At 69.7% G+C, this 10739-nt stretch overlaps 7 protein-coding genes across 7 annotated transcripts in view; 2 read left to right on the top strand and 5 right to left on the bottom strand.

Moving 5' to 3' along the window:
• Positions 1-812, top strand: part of RHOBADRAFT_51187 (uncharacterized protein) — a gene marked incomplete at its 5' end in the record, with an annotated part of 5744 nt that extends 4932 nt beyond the window's left edge. The window contains 2 exons of the mRNA XM_018415702.1: positions 286-435; positions 544-812. Of these exons, the coding sequence (XP_018273359.1) occupies positions 286-435; positions 544-765 (372 nt within the window). The 3' untranslated portion in view covers positions 766-812. The remainder of the gene's footprint in view (positions 1-285; positions 436-543) is intronic.
• Positions 813-966: 154 nt separating this feature from the next.
• On the bottom strand, positions 967-1330 carry RHOBADRAFT_64468 (uncharacterized protein). Its single transcript, XM_018418490.1, has one exon. The coding sequence runs from the start codon at positions 1225-1227 to the stop codon at positions 1069-1071; it is 159 nt and encodes a 52-aa protein (XP_018273358.1). The 5' UTR covers positions 1228-1330; the 3' UTR covers positions 967-1068.
• A 5-nt stretch (positions 1331-1335) lies between these two features.
• RHOBADRAFT_41301 (uncharacterized protein) lies at positions 1336-2199 on the bottom strand (the record flags this gene model as incomplete). Its single annotated transcript, XM_018413853.1, has 3 exons — positions 1336-1747; positions 1815-1922; positions 2003-2199. 3 exons carry the CDS (start codon positions 2197-2199, stop codon positions 1336-1338), a joined length of 717 nt encoding a protein of 238 aa, XP_018273357.1.
• A 436-nt stretch (positions 2200-2635) lies between these two features.
• Positions 2636-5592, top strand: RHOBADRAFT_51184 (uncharacterized protein; the record flags this gene model as incomplete). Its single annotated transcript, XM_018415701.1, has 4 exons — positions 2636-4188; positions 4266-5133; positions 5232-5243; positions 5309-5592. Coding segments are annotated over 4 exons (2717 nt in total), but the record flags the coding sequence as incomplete, so codon positions are not given.
• A 21-nt stretch (positions 5593-5613) lies between these two features.
• On the bottom strand, positions 5614-6411 carry RHOBADRAFT_33490 (uncharacterized protein; the record flags this gene model as incomplete). Its single annotated transcript, XM_018413116.1, has 3 exons — positions 5614-5892; positions 5980-6136; positions 6209-6411. 3 exons carry the CDS (start codon positions 6409-6411, stop codon positions 5662-5664), a joined length of 591 nt encoding a protein of 196 aa, XP_018273355.1. The 3' UTR covers positions 5614-5661.
• A 385-nt stretch (positions 6412-6796) lies between these two features.
• RHOBADRAFT_51182 (uncharacterized protein) lies at positions 6797-7907 on the bottom strand (the record flags this gene model as incomplete). The annotated part of the gene is made up of 4 exons (XM_018415700.1): positions 6797-6901; positions 6964-7285; positions 7349-7523; positions 7585-7907. 3 exons carry the CDS (start codon positions 7905-7907, stop codon positions 6971-6973), a joined length of 813 nt encoding a protein of 270 aa, XP_018273354.1. The 3' UTR covers positions 6797-6901; positions 6964-6970.
• Positions 7908-8092: 185 nt separating this feature from the next.
• On the bottom strand, positions 8093-10284 carry RHOBADRAFT_51181 (uncharacterized protein; the record flags this gene model as incomplete). The annotated part of the gene is made up of 1 exon (XM_018415699.1): positions 8093-10284. One exon carries the CDS (start codon positions 10282-10284, stop codon positions 8155-8157), a length of 2130 nt encoding a protein of 709 aa, XP_018273353.1. The 3' UTR covers positions 8093-8154.
• Between the last annotated feature and the right edge of the window lie 455 nt (positions 10285-10739).

The following is a 10739-nucleotide window of genomic DNA, read 5'->3' as shown; positions in this document are numbered from 1 at the left end:
GAGGCGATGGAAGGCAATAGTCCGAATCCTGACAACGTGAATAGTAATCGCAATAATATCATCGACGATCGTCGCGTTAGATCGATAGCATATCCAGGGTATGGAGACCTAGACCCGTTAGATAATCGGGCGGATAGCCAGATTGAGTAGGAGGCAGACGACGCCGAGCCGCACTCCTGGAGCCGGTCTGCCCTTGCTCCTGGTCCTACTGACCCCTCACCCAAGTCGGCACCCCCCCCCCCCCCCCCCCCTTCCTCCTTTCCTCCTCCCTCACCCACCTCGCAGGGCAAGGAGATCCTCGTCGCGACGTACGAGCGCATCACGGCCGTGCAGGACCGCCACCGCGCCAACTTTGCCGACGACGGCGCGTTCAACGGCTCGGGCGAGCTCAAGTTTGGCCTCATGGAGGTCGTGTACGAGTGGGCGAGGGGCATGGTACGTCCCGCCTTTCTCTCTCCCTCTCTCTCTCTCGAGCGCGAGCGTCATCCTCGTCGTCGTCGCACGCAACCCCGACTGACCCCCTCCCTCTACTCTCCTTCGCAGTCGTTCCAGCAGATCACGCAGCTGACCGACGTCCAAGAGGGCACGATCGTGCGGTGCATCACGCGCCTCGACGAGACGTGCCGCGAGGTGCGCGACGCCGCCCGCGTCGTCGGCAACGCCGAGCTGTTCCAGAAGGCCGTCAAGGCGCAGGAGCTCCTCAGGCGAGGGATCGTGTTTGCCGCGAGCTTGTACTTTTCGAGCGGCCCGCAGGGGACGTCGTAGAGCGGGCGTGCTGCTGCAATAGACGAGGTCTGCTGGGTGTGCGCCTGAGCGGTCCCAGCTCGCGAGAGAGAGCGAGAGCTGCGGGAAGAGGTTCGAGAGCGACCAGATCTCGAGCGAGCAAGCCAGCAAAGGGTACTCTCTTTTTCGCGCAGGCTCGTTGTCGCATGTCTCTCGCGACCGTGCGCACGGTAGGGTGGAACAGGGTTACAGGCACGGCCCGAGGGGGACGAGAGGGATCTATGCGTAGGCGAAACACGGACAAACGGCGACCGAGGGGGGCGACTGAGGGGACAGCGGCGTGGACTAGGGGTAGAGGGAAAGGGAGACGAAAGTGTCTGTGCAGGACGGAAGGACGAGGGGGACCGGGACGCGTGAGGAGGGAATGCTGGGAGTGTCCGTGAGGGAGGTTGAGGTCGTGAGGGTCGACGTTGGCGGCGACGGGTCGGGCGCGTTGGTCGTCATGGTCGAGGAGGGAGATCGCGGTCGTGAGATAGTGTCGAGAGAGGAGGGGGTCCGGTGCGCGGCCCTCGTGGGAGGAACGAGTCGAGGAGCGACACGGCCCGGCTCGCCTCACCGGCCGAGGACGCCCGCCCCGCCTATGAGCATGGCCGCCGAGCTCAGGGCGACGGCGACCCACACCTCTGCGCCGACGCGGCCGACGACCCTCGCGGCCGCGCTGCACCCAGCGCAGGTCCAGCCCTCGGCGAGCGGGGTGTAGGCCGCGGGCGAGTACAGGGCAAAGTTGATGATGGCGTTGTTGCCGTTGAACCTGCCAGCCTCGGCGGTGGCGTCTGCGCCGCGCTCGTCGTACACGCGCAGGGTGTAGGACGCCTGGGCGAACGGGATGGCGTTGGGCGACGACTGGGCGTAGGCGTACGGGTCCCACACGAGCGAGGTTTGCGCGCCGGGTACGACCGAGATCGGGTACGTGAAGCCGTTGGCCGAGCAGCGTGCCTCGAACGTGAGCGAGGTGGGCGTCACGCTGCGACACGGCGCAAGTCAGGGAGGGCTGCTCGACGACGAGGAGGGAGGAGAGAAGGGGAGCGCACTAGAGCGACGTGTAGTTCCAGCCGAACGTGATGGGGTTGTCCTGGGCGATCTTGTAGTAGGACGCGGCGGCGGTGGCAGCCGGGGTGAGGTAGGTGAGGCCGCCAGCTCTGCAGCAAGGGGAGCGAGGGCGGCGGGGTGGGGGGTCAGGGCACGGTGGCGGGGAGGGAGAGGGAGAGGGCGGGCGCACGGTGCGGTCTGCGGGATCGACACGGTGGAGGACGAGACGGCCTGGCGTGCAGCGAGGTGGTGCTGGTGGTGGTCGACGGCGGGTGGTTGGGCGACGGGGACGAAGGGACGAGGAGGTTGGGTCGGGCTCGCGGTCGGGGACTGGTGCGCGAGGACGAGTGCGGCACTGAGCAAGAGTGCGAGCAGCGCGTGCAGCATGACTGCGCTCGTCGCGGGGGCGGGCGGAGGACGACCACAGACGAGGAGCGTGGATCGACCGAGGTGGGCGACATGTCGCTCTCGACGGCGTGTTCGAGGGGCACAGTAGCTGTATGACAGTGTTACAGGAAGGCTGCACCACCTCGCACTCTACGCAGAAGCCGAGAGAGGGCGAGCCAGGTCGACGGCCATCTGTCGCCTCGTCGCCTCGCCCTTGATCTCTCTCGCTACCTCGCTCGCCCGCTAGACCCCACGCTGGTCCTGCGCAGCTAGAGCCACTCGACCGCACCACACCGCCACACCCTCGACCCGCACCCGCCCGCCCTCGCCGCCTCTCCCCGTCGTCGCTCTCGGTGAGTGGGGATTCGGCCGCCTCTCTCTCTCTCCTCCGCGTCGACTGACTGCTGCCTGCCCTGTAGCGACTCGCCGTGCCACCATGGGCAACAACCCGTCCACGCCCCAGGCGCCCCCGGGCTCGACTCGCTCGTCGCGCAACTCGCCCCGCTCCCGCACCGTCTCGCTCCCTTCCCCCGCCGACTCGCCCGCCCACGCCCAGCAGCAGCACCGCCCGCACTCGTCTCGCCGACGCAAACCCTCAATCGAGCTCCCCGACGTCCAGCCCTCGCCCCAGCTCCCGCGCCGCAAAGGCTCGGACCGCCCACCGGTCGTCGACGAGGAGCTCGACCCAGACCCGCCAGAGGGTCAGGGAGGCTCGCTCCGCGGCGCCCTCCAGGGCAAGGCCGACCACGTCGTGTACGGCCCGCGCCGCCAAGACGACGAGACCACCCTCCTCAAGACCCCGCCCGCCCTCGTCCCGACCCCGACCGCCGCCGCCGCCGCCGCCGCCGCTCCTCCGCCGCCCAAACCCGCCGCCGCCATGGCCATCCCGGGCACGGGCACGCCGCGCCCTTCCCCTCGCACCCCGGGCGGCGGTGGGCCCGGCGCCCGCGACGGCAGCCTCACCAACGCCGGCATGGGCGCCATCGGCGCGAGCCCGCTCATGGACCCGGACGACACGACCCACCCCGGGTTCGGCGCGAGCGCGCGCCTCACGAGTGCCGTCCTCATGAGCACCGAGAACATGCCCGTCGTTGGGAGCCCGCCCTCGCGCGAGGACGTGCCCGGCGCGCTCGCTCAGCGCTCGCGCGCGCTCGGCGCCGGCGGCTCGACGACGATGACCGACAGCGGCGGGAGCACGGCGAGCGGGCCTGGAGGAGGAGCAGGGTACGACACGCCCGACGCGGCGCGCAGCGGGACCGACGTGCGCCGCGTCGTGCCCTCGCCGCAGACGTCGTTCGGCGGCGCCGCGTCGAGCATCCTCGCGCCGTCGCCGTCGTCCACGACCGCCGCCTCGTACTCGTCGTCGGCCGCGACCGCGACGCCCGCCTCGGCGCTCCCCTCGCACCTCCCCTTGCCCTCGCACGACGAGCTCCCGATGCCGCACACGGCGTCGCCGAGCGCGCCGTCGGCCCAGCCCTCGGACACGGTCCTCGCGCCCGTCGTCCCGACCGACGCCCTCCCGCTCGCGAGCGAGGCCATCCCCTCGGGCACGAGTGTCATCGCGTCGCCGCCGGGCTCGGGCGGGCCGACGACGCCTACGGGCGGCGCGTTCGCCCCGACCGACGCGTCCGGCGCCGGCGCCGACGGCGTAGAAGGAGCAGGCCCGACGTACGTCGCGCACGACGGCAGCCGGGTCCCGAGCCCGGCCGTCCTCCTGCCGCCGGCCGTCTTCAACGCGCCTGTCGCGGCGCTCCCGATCCCGCTCCTGAGCGTGCCGAGCCAGACGATCGCGCAGAGCCTCATGGCGGCCGCGGTCGACCTCGGCGCGGGCGAGGGCGGCGTCCCGACGCTCATCAAGTGGAGGGACGAGGACGGGCAGGAGGCGGCGGACGTGAGCAAGGGCAAGGCGGCAAAGGGCCCGAGGGGGGTGTTCGTCACGGGCACGTTCGCCAAAGGGTGGAAGACCAAGATCGAGCTGCGCAAGACCGAGTGCGTCCCCTTTCTCTCTATCCTTCTCGAGGCGTGTCTCTCGAAGCAGCAATCCTGACCTTCCTCGCCGCGTGCAGCCCGTCCGACTTTTCGGCCCTCATCATGCTCCCGCCCGGTCCGCATCGCCTCAAGTTCATCGTCGACGACGAGTGGAAGGCGTCCAAGCACCTGCCCGTCGCGACCGACGCCGACGGCAACCTCATCAACTACCTCCAGGTGAACCCGCGCAACAGCAAGATCCCCGTCAACGTGTGGGCGCCGCCGCCGCCTCCTCAGCAGCAGCCTGCCTCGGGCCCGGCATCCTCGTCGACGATCAAGACGTCGACGGCGACCTCGGCGGCCGCGACGGGCGTGCCCGTCCCGACCGCCGTCCCGACCTCGGCGCCCGTCGCGACCTCGGCCGTCGTCGCATCGTCGACCACGACGCCGGCGACGACGCCGCTCGGTGCGCCGACGTCTCGAGCCTACGTCGCCGGCGGCTCTGGGTACCACAACGGCGTGTACTGGCCCGTCGGGCCGGACGAGGAGGGCGACGGCGCCGGCGGCGGGGCAAGCCTCGCGGCGGCGGGCGTCCACGACCCGGCCGACGACGACCACCACTGGTCGCAGGAGATCCCGGCCGAGCTCGTCGCGTGGGGCGAGTGGGAGCAGCAGCGCGACGAGATCGAGAGCGCCTACTACGCCGCGCACCCGAACGGGCCCGACGACGGCTCGACGCCGCCCGACTTCCCGCCGCCGCCGGCCTCGGCAGGCGTCCAGCCGCCGACGCTCCCGGCGCAACTCGAGAAGGGCCCGCTCAACCACGCGGCGTACGTGACGCAGGGCAGCGGCGACGACAACTCGATCTTGCCCAAGCCCGACCACTCGGTCATCAACCACCTCGCGGCGAGCCCGATCAAGGGCGGCTTCCTCAGCGTCGGCGTCACGACGAGGTACAAGCGCAAGGTGCGCCGGCTGCTCTCTCTCTTTCTCTCTGCGCCCTATGAAAGGCCCAAGTCACTGACTCTCTCCCTCTCTCTCTCGCCTCCTCGTTGGTCTCGCAGTTCGTCACCATCGTGCGTCCTCGTCTCTCTCTCTGTCGTCGACTCGATGCCCGTACTGATGCTCGTCCTTCGCGCAGGTCTACTACAAGGCGCTCAACCGGTAGCCCCTCTCGCGCTCGTCCCGACCCGACCCTCCCTTGCCTTCCACCTCGTGCACATAGCCCTCTCCTCTCGCCCTCTCACTCTCGTCGTCAGCAGTCCTGTCGTGCCCGAGCCTTTCCATCTGTACCTCGCCCGCCCCTTTCTGTGCTTGCCACCTCGCCCTTTCTATCCGTTTAGACCCTCTCTCGCCTCGTCCTTCTTTCTCACTCGGGCGCCTCTCATAGCTCGCCGACGTTGTGCAACGGCGCTCGTAGACAGACTCTCGGGCCCGTGCGAGCGAGAGAAAGAAAGAGAGGCAGGCTGGATTGCCCCGCACGTTCCGCCTTTTCTATCGGCGACCGCCCTTCTTCTTCGTCTGGACGAGCTCGAAGCCGTCCTCGTCGACGACAGGCTCCTCCCTCGGCCGGGTCTCGACGAGCTGCGGCGCGTGCTCCTCCTCCTCGATCCCGTCCATCTCGTCGTCCGACCCGCTCTCGTCAAACTCGCTCCCCTCGTCGCTCGACTCGTCCTCGTCGCCGCCGCCCTCGCGCCTCGCCTCGAACCTCGCGCCGCCGCGGTCCTGCGCCCGTGCGCGCTCGGCGCCCTCCCTGAACCGCTGCGCGAGCTCGCCCTCGGGCGAGTCGCCGCCGGCGGGCGTCGCAAGCACGCGTCCGAGGCACTCGCGCCACAGGGCGACGAGGTCGCGCGCGACGAGTACCTCGGAGCCGTCCTCGAGATCGACGTCAAACTCGTTGCCGACGACGTGCAGAAGCGTCGCCGCGACGTCGTCGGCGGCCGGGAGCGGGATCCCCTGCTCCATCAGGCTCGAGCTCGCGCCCGCGCCTGCGCTCGCGCTCGATGCGCCTGCCGACCCGGACGTCGCGGCCGAGTAAAACAGGTCGACGACGTCCTCGGCGATGGCCGTCTTGCCCTCCTTGCCGTCGCCGCCCCACCCGTGCGAGATGGCGAGCCGCAGGGCGGGCCACATGTCGAACAGGTCGAGGGCCGAGCGCGCAAAGAGGGCGAGGGCGCGCTCCTCGGCGGGCGCAACGGGGGGCTGCTGCTGCTGCTGCTGGGCGTCGGCGGCGGGGGCGGACATGCTGGGGGAGGGAGCGGAGAGGTCGAGCTTGATGAGGCGGCGGGGCGAGGAGAGGCCGTGGGGTGTTGGCGCTTGAGGGGGAGGCTGTAGCTGCAGTGTACTGGAGTGGACTGCTGCTGCTCTCGAGGTGGCTCGAGGTGTGAGGAGTGAGGACGGAGGACTTTTGGTCGAGGCGAGCGATGAAGTCGGCAAGCGAGCCATCCTCTCTCCAGCTCGCTCGAGCGACTCATTGAAGAGCGCAGTCTGCTCAGAGGATGCTACTCTCGGGCTCGCGGCAACTGCTCGCCCAAGGGTCGCCGTTCCTGCTCACCCGCACCTCCTCGCTCGGGCTCTCTCGCTCGCATTCTCGCTCAGGCTTGCCACGCTCTCTCTCTCGTTGCACATGACCGTCGTCGAACAAAGACATGCATCGAGGGCGACGCTACGGGCCGAGGGAAAGGCAAGGAGGAGAGGAAGCGGACGACGGGCGAAGAGGGCGGGCGACGGCGAGCTGCGGGCGGGCAGGGAGAGTGAGCTCTCGCTCGGCAACCCGAGAGGAGTAGGAGGACGTACAAGGCTGCTAGAGCGGAAAGCCGGGCGCCGTGTCGCGGTAGTGGTGCTCGAACGAGTGGCCAACCGTGTCGAACGTGTTCTCGCAGTTCTCGCAGAGCACTCCTTCATCGATGAGCGCGCCGCTCATGGCGTGCACGACACAAAGGAAAGGCTTGGACGCTTTGAGGTCGTCCCACACCCTCAAAGCCTCGCGCATCGCGCGGTACCACGTCGCGTCGGCGAGCGAGGCATCGTCGGCCGTGCACGCGTCGCAGAACTCGAGGGTGGGCTTCTCGAGGGCCCAGAAGGCGGCGTGCGTCTTGAGCAGCTTGAGCCACGCGTCCTGAAGAGGGCAAAAAGTCAGTGACGAGCGCACACGGGCGTGCAAGGCGGGAGGAGGACGCACAAAGGCAGTTTGCGAATCGCCGACCGCCTCTCGAACCTTCTTCTCGTCGTCCACGCGCATCATGAAGCGGAGCATCTGGCTCGCGGCGAGCTGACCGTTGCCGAGCTTGACGGCCGTCTCGAACGCCGTCCGATTTTGGTCGCTGGACAGGTCGTTGGCGAGGGCGGACCATTGCCTGCGGCTCGAGCGCGTCAGACGCGACTCGAGAGAAGGGATCAGGAAGTCTGAGGACGCACCAGCACTTGCCAGTAGCGATCGTGCGGACAGGCGCCGAATCGTACTTGTCGGCGAGTTTTGCAACGACGGGCCAGTGCTTGTCGTCGAGGTCCTTGAGCGGGTCGCCACCGTCGTGCGCGAGGTTGAGGAGGCGCAAGAACGGCTCGAGCTCGGCCTGGGTCTCGGCGAGATCGACGGGCGGGCCCTGCGAAGCAGCCACGGGGCCTTGTGGGCTCGCAAGCATGTCGGCGAAGACCTTGCTGTTGGCGGCGAGGACGGCACGGGAGGCCTTGAGCTCGACAGGCGGGTTGTCCGAGGTGCAGAGCGTGATCAGGTCGTCCATCTCGAAGCAGCTGCGGCGACAAGGACGGAAGGAGAGAGCAGGAGAGGAGCGAGAACATGTCGGGCAGGACGAGTCGGACTTTCCGCGGCAACGGTCGACCGCGAGGCTCGTGCGAGTCCCTCCTGATCGGCGAGAGCAGGCCGATGCGCTCGGCTACGAGAACGAGCGGGAGCCGGGAGCTGGAAGAGGAGGAAGAAGTGCGCTCAGGCCGCTCGACGGCGCAAGTGATCTCTCGAGCGTGCGGCCATTACGTCTCGCCGACAGCAGCTACAGCCGCCTCGACCACCTCTCGCAGCTCGAGCACCTGCTCCCTCGCCCTCGCCTCGCTCAGCCGGAGCGCGACCTTGCCGCTCTTCAGCCCATCCCTCGCTCGCTCCCTCGCCTCGTCCTCCATCTGCCGCACCGCCTCGCCGACGACCCTCCACACCTCGTACACGCGATGCCGCACGCCCGCCTCGTCGTCCTCGAGCGGCGCGACGAGGAGCTCGACCCACTTGGGGCGCCCGACGAGCGCGGCGACGATCGTCGGCGAGTAGACGAGCGACGTGAGGGCGCCGGCGGCGGCGAGACGTGTCGACGTGTCGGGCGAGCTCGCGAGTGCGACGAGGACGTGCAGCCGGGACGTGCTCGCCGTCGCTGCCGCCGATGGCGCCGGCGGTGCCGCGTTGTCGCCTGCCGCCGCCGACGCCGACGCCGTGACGGGCTCGAAGAAGGCGATGCCGCTGTCGCTCGCGACGACGTTGCACACGAGCTCGGCCGCCGCTCGACGCACCATCGTGTGCGCGCTGAGGAGGTACTCGTCGGCGACGACGGCGAGGAGGCTCGTGCCCGTCGGGCGGTCGCGCAGCGCGAGGCGCGCGAGCTTGTCGGCGAGCGTCGGCCCGACCGACGCGAGGTTGGTGAGCGCCATGAGGGCCTCGAAGCGGGGGAGGAGGTCGGCGCCGCCGGCTGCGGATGCGGGTGCGGCGGCGGGTGCGCCGAGCGGGAGGGCGAGTGCGGCGGCGGCTTCGAGGAGGAGGGGCGAGTCGGGCGTGGGGCCGAGGACGAGGAGCGGGTTGGAGGTGATGAGGAGCTTGGCGAGGCCTTGCGGGGCGGGCGTGTCGTTGGCGGGCGAAAAGGGCGTGGGGAGCTGGCGGACGAGGGAAAGGAAGAGGCGAGCCGCTCCTGCCTGCAGGAGGGTACCGCGCACGGCTTGAGGCGTGGCGAGGGCGTGGAGAATGCGCGCGGTAAGGCGGCGGGTCTGGAGGGAGGGCGAGAGGCAGAGCTGCCGGACGGTCGGGATGGGCGACGGGTCGTGGCGGACGAGGAGGGCGACGCGCTTGCTGACCGACTCGACCGACTCGGGCTCGAGCTTGGCGGCGCCTTTCGCGGCGGCTGCGGCGGCAAAGCGTTTGAGGCGCTCGAGCTGCGCCGCCTCGCCCTCGGCGTCCGGCGTCGGGAAGGCGGTGAGGTGGTCGAGGAAGGTCGCGAGGGCATAGTCGCGGGCGCTGCTGGCGGCGGTCGGTGCCGTCGGCTGCTTCGGGGCGAGCGAGAGGAGAGGCGTGAGGAGGGAGGTGCTGGTGGCGGTCGCCTTGATCGACGGCGACGGGTACAGGGTGAGGTAGGCGAGCGCCTCGAGCGCCGGGAGCAGGACCTCGTCGTCCGGCTCTTTGTCGCGCACGCCGAGCGGCACGAGCTCGGCTGCTAGCCGTGCCAGCTCCTCAAGCGTCCACCTGGACGGCGGCTCCTCGGCGTCGGCCTCGCTCGGCGGCAAGCCCGTCGCCGCGCCCTCGTCCTTGCCCAGCCGCAGCTTGACCACCGCCACCGCCGCGAGCGCCTTCTCGCGCGCGTCCTCGCCACTCACCGTCTCGCCCGGCGCGCCGAGGAGGCCCTCGAGCCAAGGTCCCGCCGACCGCCGCACGAGGGCGCGCATGCTCAGCTGCCCTGCAGCGAGCGAGAGCAGCTCGACGAGGGCGAGGCGCTCGCCTCGTGCTGCTGCTGGTGCCCTGGACCGTGCCGGCGGCTGCGAGATGAGCTCGACGGCGTCCTCGAGGTGGGACCGGAGGGAGTCGTCCTTGAGGAGGTCGGCGGCGAGTGGAGGAGCGACCTGGAGGACGGCGCTGAGGGTCGAGAGGCCCTGAACGAGATCACGAGAGTCGGTGCCGGCGAGGAGCGACTGGAGGGCGTGCTGAAGCGAGGTGCGGGTGGTCGAGGTGGGGGCTGGCGAGAGGAAGCGGGCGAGGGTGGCGAGGGCGAGGGCCCGAGGCTTGACGTCGGCGTCGAGAGCTTGTAGGACCTCGCTCAGGTCTGTTGGCGCCAGGTCGAGCGGTGGGGGACGCTTGAGGAGTGATTCAAGTTTCGCGGATGATGAGGTTGGAGAGGAGGGTGCGGGCGACATGGGGGACCTGGACGAGTGCGCGCACTCATTAGTTCGGTCCAGGAATCTCAGGCTGCCGGTAGAGCTCACCTGCAGCTCGGCTCGAGAGGTAGGACGAGGTGGGCGACAGGCGAACCCCGACTCGTCGTCGCGGCCAACAATGGCCAGCGCTTCTCGCTCAGCGCTCAGCTCCTGAGCAGTCTGCTTGCGCTCAAGGTGGCCCGGTTTAGGCAGACGAGCCCTTGCATCTCGCGCACCACTCTGTCGAGAGCTTCTCGCGTCGCTCGACGGCGGTTCAAGCTCTCGCTCGCGCTCTCAAAGGCTCTCGAGCTGCTTACTGGTCCCGGTCATGCAGAAGCATCTCTGTACATCGAAAGGGAGAGGGCGGTGGCTGAACGGGAGAGAGGGAGGGACGAGTCGACGAACGAGGAGGGTTGGCCGGTCGACGGGGCCGTGCGAGGGGGATTGCGCGCTCC

This window comes from Rhodotorula graminis, assembly GCF_001329695.1.
Source record: "Rhodotorula graminis WP1 unplaced genomic scaffold RHOBAscaffold_2, whole genome shotgun sequence".
Taxonomy (NCBI): domain Eukaryota; kingdom Fungi; phylum Basidiomycota; class Microbotryomycetes; order Sporidiobolales; family Sporidiobolaceae; genus Rhodotorula; species Rhodotorula graminis.
The sequence above is the reverse complement of the archived record's forward strand: the minus strand, read 5'-3'. Positions and strand labels throughout refer to the sequence as shown.

Bases quoted from the DNA above. Each gene is read 5' to 3' on its own strand.
- RHOBADRAFT_64468 (XM_018418490.1), bottom strand. From the start codon at position 1,227: ATGACGACCAACGCGCCCGACCCGTCGCCGCCAACGTCGACCCTCACG.